Source organism: Cucumis sativus, chromosome 6 (assembly GCF_000004075.3).
Source record: "Cucumis sativus cultivar 9930 chromosome 6, Cucumber_9930_V3, whole genome shotgun sequence".
In the NCBI taxonomy this organism is placed as follows: domain Eukaryota; kingdom Viridiplantae; phylum Streptophyta; class Magnoliopsida; order Cucurbitales; family Cucurbitaceae; genus Cucumis; species Cucumis sativus.
The window spans coordinates 28,000,724-28,013,716 of NC_026660.2; the positions used below are offsets into that span (position 1 = coordinate 28,000,724).

Sequence of the window (12,993 nt, forward strand, 5' to 3'; positions counted from 1 at the left end):
AGTTGGCAAGGAAATAGCTAGGGCATTATCTATAATAGAAGAGGTCCAACAATAATTTATTTGTCCTATTATTAATAAAGATGACCGACTTCACATCAAAGTATAAAAGTCAAAGTTCTAAGATGAGTTGGGCAAGAATTAGTCAACCTTAAGCTTGCATTATCATTTCAATTTAAATAATGTAGTAGAATAATTAAGCTTCTAAAAGCAATAGAATATGCACCATGAAGAAAAATAGACAGAGAGAAGATAATTAAATTCATTTCAACAATAATACCTTCTCCGTCATGACAACCACGATAGAAGATTAAGGCCCGCTGTATCAAATGTCTCTGTCAGTTTCTCCCAAAGTGCCAGACAATTAAACTCATTCTCTATCACTGTTTAGAAGACTAATTATGATCAAACAGAAACAGATCAATATAACTAAGCAATGTCCTCATTGATAGGTGTATATATATATATAGATGTGTACCTGCCTAAAACAAGTCGTAGTGAGTACATGTGCTTTCAAACAAGGAAATGAGTCTAGCGCTCATTGTTTTTGATTTAGTATCTGAAAAATTGAAACTCGCTTGAAGTAAAGTAGGTTTTGGAATGATACAATTTAGAAGGCTTCTAGATTGGAGTTCGACTGAGTGGAAGTCCATGATTCGTCTATCATCTTCACAACTTCTCTCTCAATAGGAATGCAAGGACTTGGTCTCTTGAAATAGTTAGCTATTTTCTTAAAAAAAAGAAAAAAAAAATCCTTGTTTACATCTCTTTCCCATAGGGTAACTAAGTCACCTTACCAGCTTGGTCCTGCCTTAAGTCCTAACTTCTGCCACTTCCTGATTATTTGGAAGTGGTTCGATATCATTTCTTCCTAATCTGTCATGCGGCTTAACGACCTTACTTGAACGGGATTTTTTCTTTAGGTCATACAATTGTATCCTTGAATTTCAAAAATCATCTTGTTGCAGGCTACACGTAGAAATGAGAATAATGGCTTCTCTTAAGCCTTAGGTTGCATAAGGGTTCAAGGTAAAGTATTCAGGCTTAGCAAGGACTCGTTAAGAAATCCTAGAAATAGTTTTTGTGCAGTGTTTATGGAAGTTGTGGATAGAAAGGTACAAAAGAATTTTGGACCTATGAAAATCTTGTTCAACTCTGGGAAATTATAGGCTACGTTTCTTCATTAATCACCCCCTTAATGAATGTCTCACTAGAAACCTCTTTTACATGGTTTTGTGAGTTTCACAAATAAAATTGCATTTCTTGCTGTAAAATATAATAAAATAACTACAGGAATCCTGCCCCTTAGATAAGGGGTGGAAATGAAATTTTGATGTATAGTGGTTGAACAAAAAAGTAGCTCTTCAACACTATTATGATAGTTCAACAGCAGTCAGGAACGTGTGGATACATGACTATAAAAGTGGTAAGACATTGGACGACCTCTCATTCTATTTATGGTGTATCAATCAATCAACAAAATCTACATAATTTTGAATACCGATTGCTGGTAGAGTGGCTTGAACTATTATCCAAAAATTTTAAGAGCTCTATCAATATTAATATGAGGTCATGATACATGGGTCACCAGATGGGTCAGCAAACGGTGGGAAATGAATATGTCTATAGTAAAAAAAGCAATATAATAAAAAATCTGAAGCAAGACAGAAGAGAAGAATAGCAACTAGTGAATTCTGATTCAGTTGAAATTTGAGCACTAGTTCTCGTGTCTTTTGTCAATCCTGGGCTAGAGTGATTACCTACTCCAGCAGCAACAGCGGGAGGAACCGTAGTAACATCTGGTTTCATTGGAAATAGACTCTTTTCCTCAATGTCATAACCTGCAATAAAACCCCAAACTTCTTTGACAATGATAATGTGACAGAAAAGGACAGTTCATTTGTGGATGAAAGCGCATAGCACTTACAATCAAACTTCTTCCAGCCCAACACAAGCTTTTCCCGGTCAAATACAATACGGTAGCCAGTCATGAAGTTTTCTACATAAAAGTAAAAAATAGAATCATGAGTAACTACGTCTCCAGAAAGGTAAGAGCTGGACTGAAAAAATGGACTAAATGATCTGACAGCAAATCACCAAAACTTCCAGTTTATTGTCCAGCTTTCAACACCAATGTTACTGATCCAAGATGAAAGTGGATTTACTAGTTCAATACAAATATGTTCAATTGCAGCATAATCTACTTACGCCCAATTATATTCAGTTCAGCACTCTTGACCACGGCCAGGCAATAAATGAGTTCATTCTGCAAATTTGCAGGAAATATATTTAGGCTTAAGGAAAGAGCAGAGACAACTAAACAGAAACAACAGACTACCTGAGTGGAGATGACAATAATGGGATCATAGACAGGAAAGGGACCTCCACCTTTCATGGTTAAACTAATACCAGGCGTCAGAGAAGCATTTGCATCTGGACTGCCTTCATAAAGAGGTCAACAATAAAGGTTCATAAATGTTGGATTGAGATTTTTTTAAAAATACATATAGGTTCAGCACATGACCTCATGTTATAACAATATTCAAAAGGTATCCTCGGATTAGGGGGGTGACGTCCATCTCTTGTTTGTGCATGGAACTAAAAGAGAATGTAAACAAGTTCCATTACATTGAAACTTTATACAATTAATGCTGGATAAATGACGACAAATATTCATCACTTGAAGTGCTCACACTTGCTGAAAGCTTGGAGTAGATTGGATCAGTAAAATATGAAAATGATGTCCCAGAGTCAAAAAGAGCAGTTATATCTGCATCAATCAGAGTAGTGCCTACTCGAATGCTAGTAACTGTGATATTATAGTTTGGGCTGAAATTGAGATGTGAAATACAAGAAACTTGATGAATATAGCGATATAACTTGAATTTATTCGAATATTGATATAAAGCAACTCCAAGACTACACTTACTGTAATTGGTTCAGATTAAATGGGGTCTCTTCCTGCTCCAGACTACCCTTGTCTCCAAAATTGATCCTTCCAACTCCATCATCACTAAAGCACATAGAGAAAGAATTTGCCATCAAACCTTCTCTCGATAATATGCTAGGAACTGATATCTGCTCCATGCCGAGCCCAAACAAGCCATTGGGAGCTGCAACATCAAGAAATGAGCCACTCTGTACCTGCCCACAACTGCACAGAAGGGGAGAAAGGCAGGGCAGTGACATGAGCAAAAAACAACAGTTTACATAACAGAGTTGCCCTGTCATGAGGTGCCTAATCAAATTAAGCTTAGAATTAGCATATACCAACCCAAATGTGATATATGCCTGAATAGGTTCTGAATGTTTATGTTCTGTTTTTAAGTGTAGAAGATCCTCTATCAATATTCCAGTAGTCGATGTTTCAGCTGATACGTAGGAGACAACATAGGGACAATTGCCAAAGGCCTCTGTGCATTGATCACGCTGTGCACATAAGTTGTTATTGCAAGGAACAGTTTTACTAGTAGACGACTTTTTGGGGCTGTACACACTCAACTCAAAATCCTGCATGATCGCACAATAGAAAAGACGAAGATTCAAAGACAGGTATCTCATTCTGAACATACACTGATCAGCATTAAATAAAAACCTATCCTACTTTATTTATTAGTACGTCATTTGCTCATAAATTAAATATCTCGATCTGAAACATTAACAATAAATAATATAGATGATTATTCATCTGAATGAAATAGCTAAAAGAGCTAATAATTCAAAAGCATTCCGAACAAATTCACTTTCCTAATTCGAATTTTACTCCAAGAAAAATAAGAATCAACAACAACAAAAGAAAATCACGAGAAGCATACGGAAGCGTAAGGAGATCCCTCCGTGGGCGCGCATCTACTACAATCACAAGGCACCCAAAACAGATCACTTCCAGTATCAAGTGCTACCATAAACTTCGTTCCTGGAGTTCCTAATTGTACGGTAGTGTAATGCAGACTGTAAAAAAAATCCAAAAAAAAAAAAAAAACATCAAACAATGCACTGAAGAGAAATATGAATCAAATAAAACCATCAAGCCAAAAAAAAAAAAAAAACTACCGTACAATCCCAAGGAGCTAATCCGAAAACTGGAATTTCCATCAGAAAAAGCGAGAGGACCATCAAACTCGGAGAGCCTCTGACCACGGAAGAAGCGATCACGGAAGGCTAGTTGAGCATAATACTCAATGGTTCCTTTAACCGGCCAAGAATCAGGGAGAGTGAATTTACCGGAAACACCGGACCAGTTCTTGAGTTGATCGGAAAAGCGGTGGTGCATCTTGAAGGAAAAGATGGGGCGGGCAATGGCAAGAGAGGAGGGAAAAGAGGAAATGAGAAGGAAGAAGTGAAAGAAAGAGTAGAAGAAAGGCATTGTTGAAGAAGAATGAGAGAGAAATTAGGGTTGTAAGAGGAAGAGGAAGATGAGATCTCTTTCTCCTTGGAGTGGAAGTAAGAAGAACTGGAAGTGTGTTTTTGAGAGTTGTATTATTATTATTATTATTTATTTGTGTTGAAGAGAGTGAAGGAAATTGGCAGGTGAGAATGGGACCCCTTTTGTTTTTATTTGACGGTTGAGGGAAGTTAAGTAAGCGCGCTTTTTTAATTTCGGGTCAAGGAATTTTTGTTGTCCAAACAGGCCCCGTCCACCACTCCACCCTTTTGTCCTCGCTCCGGAGTGTTTGGAAACGGAGATATGTAGTGATGTAACCCAGAATGGGACTGTTTCTATTCCGGATTGGGATAGTAGGTTCAATATTCTTCCTCCATTGCTATCTTGGAGGGATTCTTAGCTCTTTTCAAATGGTTATAAATATAGTAATTTTGTTATATTTTATAAAGATTTACACTTAATTTTCATGAAAAATTGTGAAAGTAGAGTATTTAAATTCTAATATTCTATCTATTTTACTAAAAATAGGCAAGAGCAAAAATATGTATCTTCCTTTTCTCATTTGAAAAATGAATAAAAGAGAAAACATGTACCTTCTTTGTATTTACAATTATGAAGACCCAAAAATGAATATAAATGAAGATTGTACAAGTAAACAAACTCAATAACAAAGCTATATAACAGCTTATGTATCTTTGTCCACTTTTCCAAATGGTTTCTCTTATCTGTTCATGTAGGCGAGGCTGAGGTCAGGTTGAACTTATCCGAAAGGTTGGTCCTTGAAAATGGGGAATGAATCTCCATTTGATGAAGAAAATACATGTCATGAACCAGTGGATTCTCTGTTCTTCCTGGCGGAGAACCTGAATAACACGATGGGTAGCAACCGGAGGACAAGCAATCTCTCCCTTCAACATTCTGCACATGTATTAAACATTTATGGATTATTTACGATGATTTTCATTACGTGAATCCATTAATAAGTTTCACCAAAAAGAAATTCATTTCCTAACCTTTCCTTCGATGATATTGAGAATCTCACTTCTTGAATCGCCACTTGATTGGCTGGAGAAAGAAAGAGAAGCAAATTAAGCAAACGTGGTGGTGTGTTAATGGAGCTTAATTCTTAAAGTTGGAATGTAAAATTTTGTCACTATGTTAGATGAGAAAGTGACCTGTGAATGTGATGGGCGCATATGAGAGGGGCAAGGAAACTTGGGATGGCAGGCTCGAGACGACGAGGCTTGGGGCATAGAGGGAGACCATTATTGTCTTTGAAACCATGTTGATTTGTTTCAAGATCTGAATCAACAAGATTGCTCTTGGTTGCTCTATGATGCATCTTCTTTTTGTTTCCCGTTTCTTGTTGTTCCTGGAACTATCACAAGTGAAAGAAAAGAAAGGCAAAGATGACAAGTTGGAACTCAGAATTCAAGGTGAATTTTGATTTATACTTTGTAGAGTTGGAGTGTATGTGCATAAGCCACATGTTAGAGAGGCAAAAGGAAAGAGAGAATTCACTTGGCAAAGAGAAGTTATAGGAGCACATGAGAGACTTCGTTGAGTTTATTTGATTTCTTCCTAGTTTTTCTCTTCTCCCTACAAATTATTTGGTCCATCCACATTTTCTTCATTCAAAACTTCACCAAAATTTCTCTCCATTGACCAAAATCACGTACATTCTTTCACAAACACAAATCTCCCAATCCGCTGTTTATAGTCAGCATCACAGTCAGCCTAAGGTAATTTAATCATGTGCTTTTTATTTCTTAAAATGAAACGGACAATAAAATTTTACTCCAATCACTTCAAACTCTTTATAATCAATTCAACTATGAGAATGTCACTACCACATGTATTTTTATATATATTTTATGACAGATTTGTTCTTTGTCCACATTTGAATCACACATGTGATGTTTATTTTTTCAGTACAAGTCTGTCCTTCTTTACCTACACATGAATAAGGATGATCGAAATCATTGAAAAACACCATTGCCCAAATTAAAAGTTCCAAGGACTAAAAAAAGTTGAGTGATGGGTTGTGTACTTTAATCTTATATCTTTTAGTGTAGGTCTTAAAATCACTTTGGTAAAGTTTCCAACCATCCACAGACATACTTCTAATCAATATAAATTAATTTAATATTTAATTTTACTCTTTTTAAATACAATATTTATATTGACAAAAAATAGCGATTTTAACGTTTCATAATCATTCTCCCAAACATTGGCTTAATCTCAATCTCAATGATTCATAGAATTGGGGAGAAGTGCGGAATTTTACAAAGTAATAATAAATTGATCTACAATATTACATAATCAAACCGTAAAATTCACAAGGGCAAAATGATTCAGTTAACAATATACAACTAAGTGTATTTAAAACATATGAATCTCAAGTCTCAACATTGATAATTCTTTTTCAGAGATGCTAATGTTTTAGCATATGAAATGACAGAATCTCAACAAAAAGAGGGCAAATGGTAATCTAAAACATGACCCAAAAGAAGAAAAAAAAAAGTCACATCTCAGCTGCAGCTATCAGTGTCAAAAAGAGGCTTTGGCTTCGTTTTGAACACAAGGAATGAACTAGCTTCCTTGTGAAAATGAATGCATGTCTAGCCAGCAAGAGATAATTCACAGTCCCGATTGCTTGAAAATCACGAGGAAATGAGAGAGTGAACAAAAATTAATTGCATCAGAGAGTGTATACTTTACAGTACATGTAAATTTTGAGAGAATGAATGAGAGTCCTCAACTATTGTACTTACAGGGCAAGATTACAATTCAACTAACATACGTGTAAGCGAGTTGCATGCCAAACCCGAAATCATGACTGCTGATATGTATCCCAGTCGAATTTAGGTTGGGAATAGACCTCGTAATCAATGGCTCCATCTACAACTGAATCAATTGTTTGAATGCCCTCCAACAGCATTCTTTGATACCCATCATCATAAGAAGGTAACAATTTGTACATAACTAGTAACCCAAGTGTGAATATCGCTTGTAGCTTTGTCGAGTCTCCATTTACCGAGAAGAACAAGAGCATGGAGAGCAGGAACAAGTCAACACAGAATCGCATGATCCCAAGAACTGTATCCATCAACCTCCCATCGTTGCCAGCAGGAAAGCCGCTTACTCTATAAATGAATAGAAAGTTGTACTTATCAACAACATATCTATATCCAAAGTATGCTGCACCAATCGGAACCACCAGTGGAGCGAAGGAAGAATATATCATGGTGAGGGCAAAAATTGTTAAATTGAATGCATAGTATTGGGCAAAATCGAACTTCTGTTTTGGTGCAGTTGAGGTTCTATTGACGGGATATATGGAAAGATCTTGTCCCTGCAAATCCATATCAATCAGTCTTGGGGAGTCATCCGGTAGTAATGCTCTCTCAAGACTATCTATTTCCTGGTACTCTAATGGGTACTCTTCACTTTGTTCAGGAACCAGCTGGAGCATGTCATTTTTTCGAAACCTTCGAATCTTCTTCTTTATCCATGGTATTGGAGCCAATAAGTCAAAAGATATGCCCAAGAAAGTGCTCGTGATTAGAAAAGCAACAGACGAAAGGCATGATCTTGAAAGAAATGATGAACTCATGTACTCCTCAATTCTCTTGCAATCTTCACTATCTAAATAGCACTGTCCCATCCCAAGGATTGCACTCTCTAAAGATGACTCAACGAGAGCCCTTAGAAGGATGAGGTTCACTAGGAAAAAGCAAACCATTTTTAAAAGTGCAGCTCTCTGCTCCCCAGATACAGTAAGATGCCGTTCAAACTTCGAAAGATATGAAAGAGCTGATGGAATTATTATGTACATACTCACAAAGATAATAACATTCGGCAGAAACTGAAAGATGAGACTGCCTAACCAGCTAGAACTTTGAACCCAATCCAACCATGACTGGGCATTATCCATCACCTCAGCATTGATAATTCTCCCAGCACTCTTTACAGCAGTGATCACAGCAAGAGGAGAGCTAAAGAACAAGAGCATTAAGAGTAGGCAAGAGTTCACAAATATTCTCCGAAGTCTCAATGATAGTTTAGTTGATCCCAAATGATTCCAGTAAATATCAGTTGCCAAGGGTGCCCGATCCACTTTCCATTGGTTTCTTTGAAGCCGTAACTCCATGACAGAAAAGAACTTCCCAATTCGTCTCTTCTTTTCGTTTCGAAAATCCATAACTGCTTTATTGGTAGCATAGATATCCTTGAACATAACAAAAGCAACCCCAGCTCCAGGTGCACGCCCTTCCTTGTAAGCAGCCAGTTCAGTCTCCAAGTTGGCTCTCAATTCTTGCAGCCGTTGTAGCCTCTCCTCATTTGTGTAACCAAATTTATCCATCATCTGAAACCACATATCTTTTACTCTCCTCCAAATATACGGCATCCAACCGAAGAAAACCTTCAAGCAATTGCCTCCATATTCCTCTCCATCTTCATTAGTTACAAGACAAGAATGCATTCGTTCTACCAACTGTGATATTTCTTCCCTAACCTTGACCAATTCTGTAGCCAAATCATCCAAAGCGCATAAATTCATAGGCATTATAACCTTATAAATCTTCCCAGGATACTTATGCTGGAAATACTCTAATATTGCAGCCCTATCAACTTCTAAGGTTTTAGGAATCCCTTCCACCATTATAGTGAATATGGCAGTCGAATCAGCAGCAGGATCACTTAAATTCCCATTCCCATCTCTAAATCTAGTTATCTTCAACCTCCTCTCAATGGCAGAAATACCAAAATGCACAAAGAAAACAACAACCACCACAAAAGCAAAATGCACCCAAAGTAAAACCGAACCTTTCTCAATGTGATTAATCGTCGTTTTCGAGAATTGATCATTCAATACAGCCTTTCCCGCATAGAGATTAAGCGGAAGCAACACTGAAACCGACAAAACCGCAATTGATAATAAAACCGCACAGCTCCCACCTTCGATCAAAAGGAACTGCGCGGCGTCTGCACCACAATGGCGCGCAATATCCCGACAAGTCGCATGCCACACCGCAAGAAGCTTGGTGACCAATCCAGAAGGACCAGGAATTCGACGGTGGTCGCTTCGAAGCTTCACAAATAGAAATATGAAGAGGCAAGAGAAGGCACCAATCATCGAGATATTCAACAAGTATTCTATATTACCATACCAGGAAGTAACATCACTGGAGGAGCCACCGTCATCGGATGAGGGAGGGGGAGAAGACGGCTGATTCACAAAGGAATTAAAAGGAATCATCGAGTAAGAGCTTCGTCGGATCTCAGAACGTTGAAATGAAAAATTACGCAATCAAATTCGAGATTCTTCGCGTGTAAACAGCGGTTGGCATCAACAAATTGAATCATGAAAACGCATCGATACCTCAATTCGAACGATAAACAGCTCAAATTCGAAAAAAAACAATTTAAAGGCCTTAGGGCTTTAGAATCAAATCATTTCCCGTTCGCAATTACATATGATATGAACAATTCCCCCTCCGACTGGGTGTATGAATTGAAGATTCACGAACAGGGATTGTGATTTTGTGAATGGCTCTCCAGATTGAAATCGGAAATTGAAATATCAAATTTATTTGGGAAAAAATTTAAATTGTTGTTTTATCTTTTCCCTGGACATTTGGAGCCTTAGTCAAGGCTAACTTAAAATCAAATATATATATATATATTTGATAAAAATATTAATCATACTCTCTTTTTTTTCTTTTCTTTTTTGGAAAATATTCATTTTTGTACTTTCTCTTCCCAATTTGGAATTTATATTTATCTTTTAAAAAAACTGATTTTTATCTCATTTTTATTTTTAAACCCTCTAAATATAAGTTATTATAAATAAACAAACTCTCTAAAATAATTTAGCAAAAAACACCTAAAGTGAGTGATGAATGAAATAAGAAAATGTCACCCCAAAACTACTCAATTGTTTGATCAAAAGTGTATAGGATTAAGTACATGTTCGAGATACTATATTCAACGCCAAACAACATTTGAAATACCAAACAACGTTTGAATGCTATGTTCTAAACTAAACTAACTTGAAGCTATTGTAATATTTTTTTTCGGTGGATTTTCTTTCTTCCTTTTTCATAATTTATTTTTTTCACTATTTTCGTGACATCTCTTAAATGTTTATCTCATCGGTTCAATTCACTTGTTAATCTCATCGGGTACTAAACTTATACTTATAAAATATATAAAAAGGTTGAATTATAAATTTAATCTTTAATTAAATTTATAAATTTACTAAACACACAATCTAAACGAAAAGGTTCCGTACACATAAAATTAAATTAAGATGGAGTACACTACTTGATTTCTTAAGATGAGAGAGTGTTTAGACATTAAATTATAATTTAAATTTGAAATACTAATTAAGGTGTTAAAAGAAAAACTAATTAAGAGTTGTAATTGATGAAAGTAGGAAAGAGACATTAGAGGCCAATATTGGGCTTATATTCCACGGTGAAAAGCCCACAAAATATGGGTGAGCATTTCTCGAGGCAAGACAGAACATTCACCATCCACTAACTCAATTCCTTCCCCAATTTGAATAATACACATTCTTTCTCTTGTTTACTCTCTTTTCTTTTTCACCCATTCTAATATGAAAGTTTTATTAAAGAATCTCTTGAACCTTTAACGACTTATTTATTGTGTTAGAAAGGTGGAATTACTTGAAAATTTATTAATATGGTTCAAATTTATTTATTTACTATTTTACCTGATTGGTTAAATCTATTTTACGTTATGATAGTACTACAAATTTAAGAAACATCCAATTTTTAAAAAAATTAATGATTCAAAGTGTGGGAATAATTTTAGACAAAAAAATATATTTTAAGAGTAGATAAACATAGAGCACTTAATTTTTTTTATTTTTTTGCTAGAGTTAGATATATTTATGTTGGGCAGCAAGAAAATTGCATTTGAATGGAATGGAGTGAACGTATTTATTAGTTAAGTTGTAAGGTATTTGAAGTACAATCATATTTATGTATAGCTAAAAAAAATAGATAATTGTTTTTAATTGTTACTTCTACCATACAATATTGTAGTTAGGCAATGATTCAAATGTGAAATGTATGATAAAAGATACACATAATTTAATGAAAGTTATCTATCATATTTGTATTGTATTTTTTTTTTTTTTTTTGTCTACTTCTTGAGAAAATGCAATGCTAAATATATCTTAATATTTTTTTATTACAAATTTAGTCGTCATAGTTTAAAATAGGCTCAACTTTATCTTTTACTTAGTGTTTTTAATTAATGTATTTATAATAAACTTTGGGTTTGGCCATTTAAAGTCAAAATTTACCAAATTTTGTGGAATAACAATAATAATATCAACCATGTATAAGTGAATATATTTTCAAACATACGAAAAAACAAATTATTTACAAAAGAAAAAATCACTAAAATACAAGATTTATTACCTTTACTTTTGTATAAAATGTAAATAATTTGTTAACTTTTCTATTTTTTACAAATACCTTTTTTCCAAATTTATAATAAATTGTTAATAAGCAAACAAAATAAAAGAATCAATCAATTAAGGTTAAAAATAATTTAAAGATTTTTCTTTTAAATACTTCAAAATACTAAAATAAAATTAACTTAAAAGTATAGAAACCAAAATCTAATACTAGAATAAAAGTAATTTAAAAATATAAATATTAAAATAATATTTTAACTCAATTTATTGAAAAAACAATCAATATAATCGACCAGCATGTGAATTGGGCAATGGTCATATCACATATGAGATGGGGAAAAGAGGGGTTGGGTTTGGCATAGTTGGTGGACGCAGCACGAGATTAACACACCGCTGGTTCAGGTTTTGGCTCAATAATCACACACACAACAAAAGAGTTGCATTTATTAGAAAATTAAACCCAAAAAATAAACAATTCAACTCCTATATATCAAATTAAATTTTATAAACTTAGTTAATGACTATTTATCAAATGTAATGGGTGAATTATTACAAACTTAGAATAATTTAGATTACTACCTACATATTTTATAACCTTTCAACTTGTAGTCAATGAGAATGCATTCATAGAATGAAAAACTAATCTATCACATATAACGTGTAACAATATCGAGGTCAAAGTTTATGAGTTTTACAGGAAGACGAGATGAAATATAACTTCAATTTCAAGTTATCAAACTTTTTAAAATATAAATTGAATCTAATTCAATTAAACTAAAACGATATAAAACTAGTCCAATTCAACTATTATGATATGAGAGTTAGATAAATTAACTTCCAACATTTTCTTCCTTCTAATTTTGATTTTTCTTTCCTTTTTGTCTTTTCATTTGAATAAAAACGATAAGAGCGTAGCAGTTGATATTGGTAAAAATAAAGGAGGAGGAAGGCGGTTAGAGAAAATAAAGGAGGAACACGTGGCAATATTGACTCAGAAACGAGGCGACACGTGTGCATACCAAAAGAAGAAGAAAAGAAGGTCACAGGAAGAGAAGAGATAAGCACGAGGGGACGGGAACTAATTACCAACCAACATTGCCTCATTCTTTTAATTACGCTCTCTTTTTCTCACCTTCCCTTCCCATAATATCTTCTT

The 12,993-nt window shown here is 34.7% G+C and overlaps 3 protein-coding genes across 4 annotated transcripts; all 3 read right to left on the minus strand.

Moving 5' to 3' along the window:
• Positions 1-1,341: 1,341 nt before the first annotated feature.
• LOC101220171 (aspartyl protease family protein 1) lies at positions 1,342-4,479 on the minus strand. Of its 2 annotated transcripts, none has more exons than XM_011659759.2 (10): positions 4,056-4,476; positions 3,813-3,948; positions 3,272-3,507; positions 2,927-3,151; positions 2,691-2,826; positions 2,522-2,595; positions 2,336-2,435; positions 2,206-2,263; positions 1,925-1,996; positions 1,342-1,838 (listed from the first exon to the last, which is right to left on the minus strand). In XM_011659759.2, exons 1-10 carry the CDS (start codon positions 4,361-4,363, stop codon positions 1,621-1,623), a joined length of 1,563 nt encoding a protein of 520 aa, XP_011658061.1. In that variant the 5' UTR covers positions 4,364-4,476; the 3' UTR covers positions 1,342-1,620. The 2 variants fall into 2 exon arrangements, 1 of the variants encoding a protein (XP_011658061.1); XR_004217843.1 differs by having other exon boundaries at positions 1,825-1,838; positions 2,095-2,263; positions 4,056-4,479.
• A 435-nt stretch (positions 4,480-4,914) lies between these two features.
• Positions 4,915-5,999, minus strand: LOC116404717. The gene is made up of 3 exons (XM_031888024.1): positions 5,557-5,999; positions 5,395-5,446; positions 4,915-5,299 (listed from the first exon to the last, which is right to left on the minus strand). The coding sequence occupies exons 1-3, from the start codon at positions 5,721-5,723 to the stop codon at positions 5,111-5,113; spliced, it is 408 nt and encodes a 135-aa protein (XP_031743884.1). The 5' UTR covers positions 5,724-5,999; the 3' UTR covers positions 4,915-5,110.
• A 735-nt stretch (positions 6,000-6,734) lies between these two features.
• Positions 6,735-10,042, minus strand: LOC101219934 (CSC1-like protein At4g35870). Its single transcript, XM_004134968.3, has one exon. The coding sequence runs from the start codon at positions 9,642-9,644 to the stop codon at positions 7,215-7,217; it is 2,430 nt and encodes an 809-aa protein (XP_004135016.2). The 5' UTR covers positions 9,645-10,042; the 3' UTR covers positions 6,735-7,214.
• Positions 10,043-12,993: the final 2,951 nt, after the last annotated feature.

Coding starts and splice junctions, on each gene's coding strand:
- LOC101220171 (XM_011659759.2), bottom strand. CDS start 4,363: ATGCCTTTCTTCTACTCTTTCTTTCACTTCTTCCTTCTCATTTCCTCT. Junction 3,508..3,812: donor AGGGATCTCCTTACGCTTCC/GTATGCTTCTCG, acceptor GCGATCATGCAG/GATTTTGAGTTGAGTGTGTA. Junction 2,596..2,690: donor ACTCCAAGCTTTCAGCAAGT/GTGAGCACTTCA, acceptor ATTCTCTTTTAG/TTCCATGCACAAACAAGAGA.
- LOC116404717 (XM_031888024.1), bottom strand. CDS start 5,723: ATGCATCATAGAGCAACCAAGAGCAATCTTGTTGATTCAGATCTTGAA. Junction 5,447..5,556: donor TGCGCCCATCACATTCACAG/GTCACTTTCTCA, acceptor TTCTTTCTCCAG/CCAATCAAGTGGCGATTCAA. Junction 5,300..5,394: donor TCAATATCATCGAAGGAAAG/GTTAGGAAATGA, acceptor ATACATGTGCAG/AATGTTGAAGGGAGAGATTG.
- LOC101219934 (XM_004134968.3), bottom strand. CDS start 9,644: ATGATTCCTTTTAATTCCTTTGTGAATCAGCCGTCTTCTCCCCCTCCC.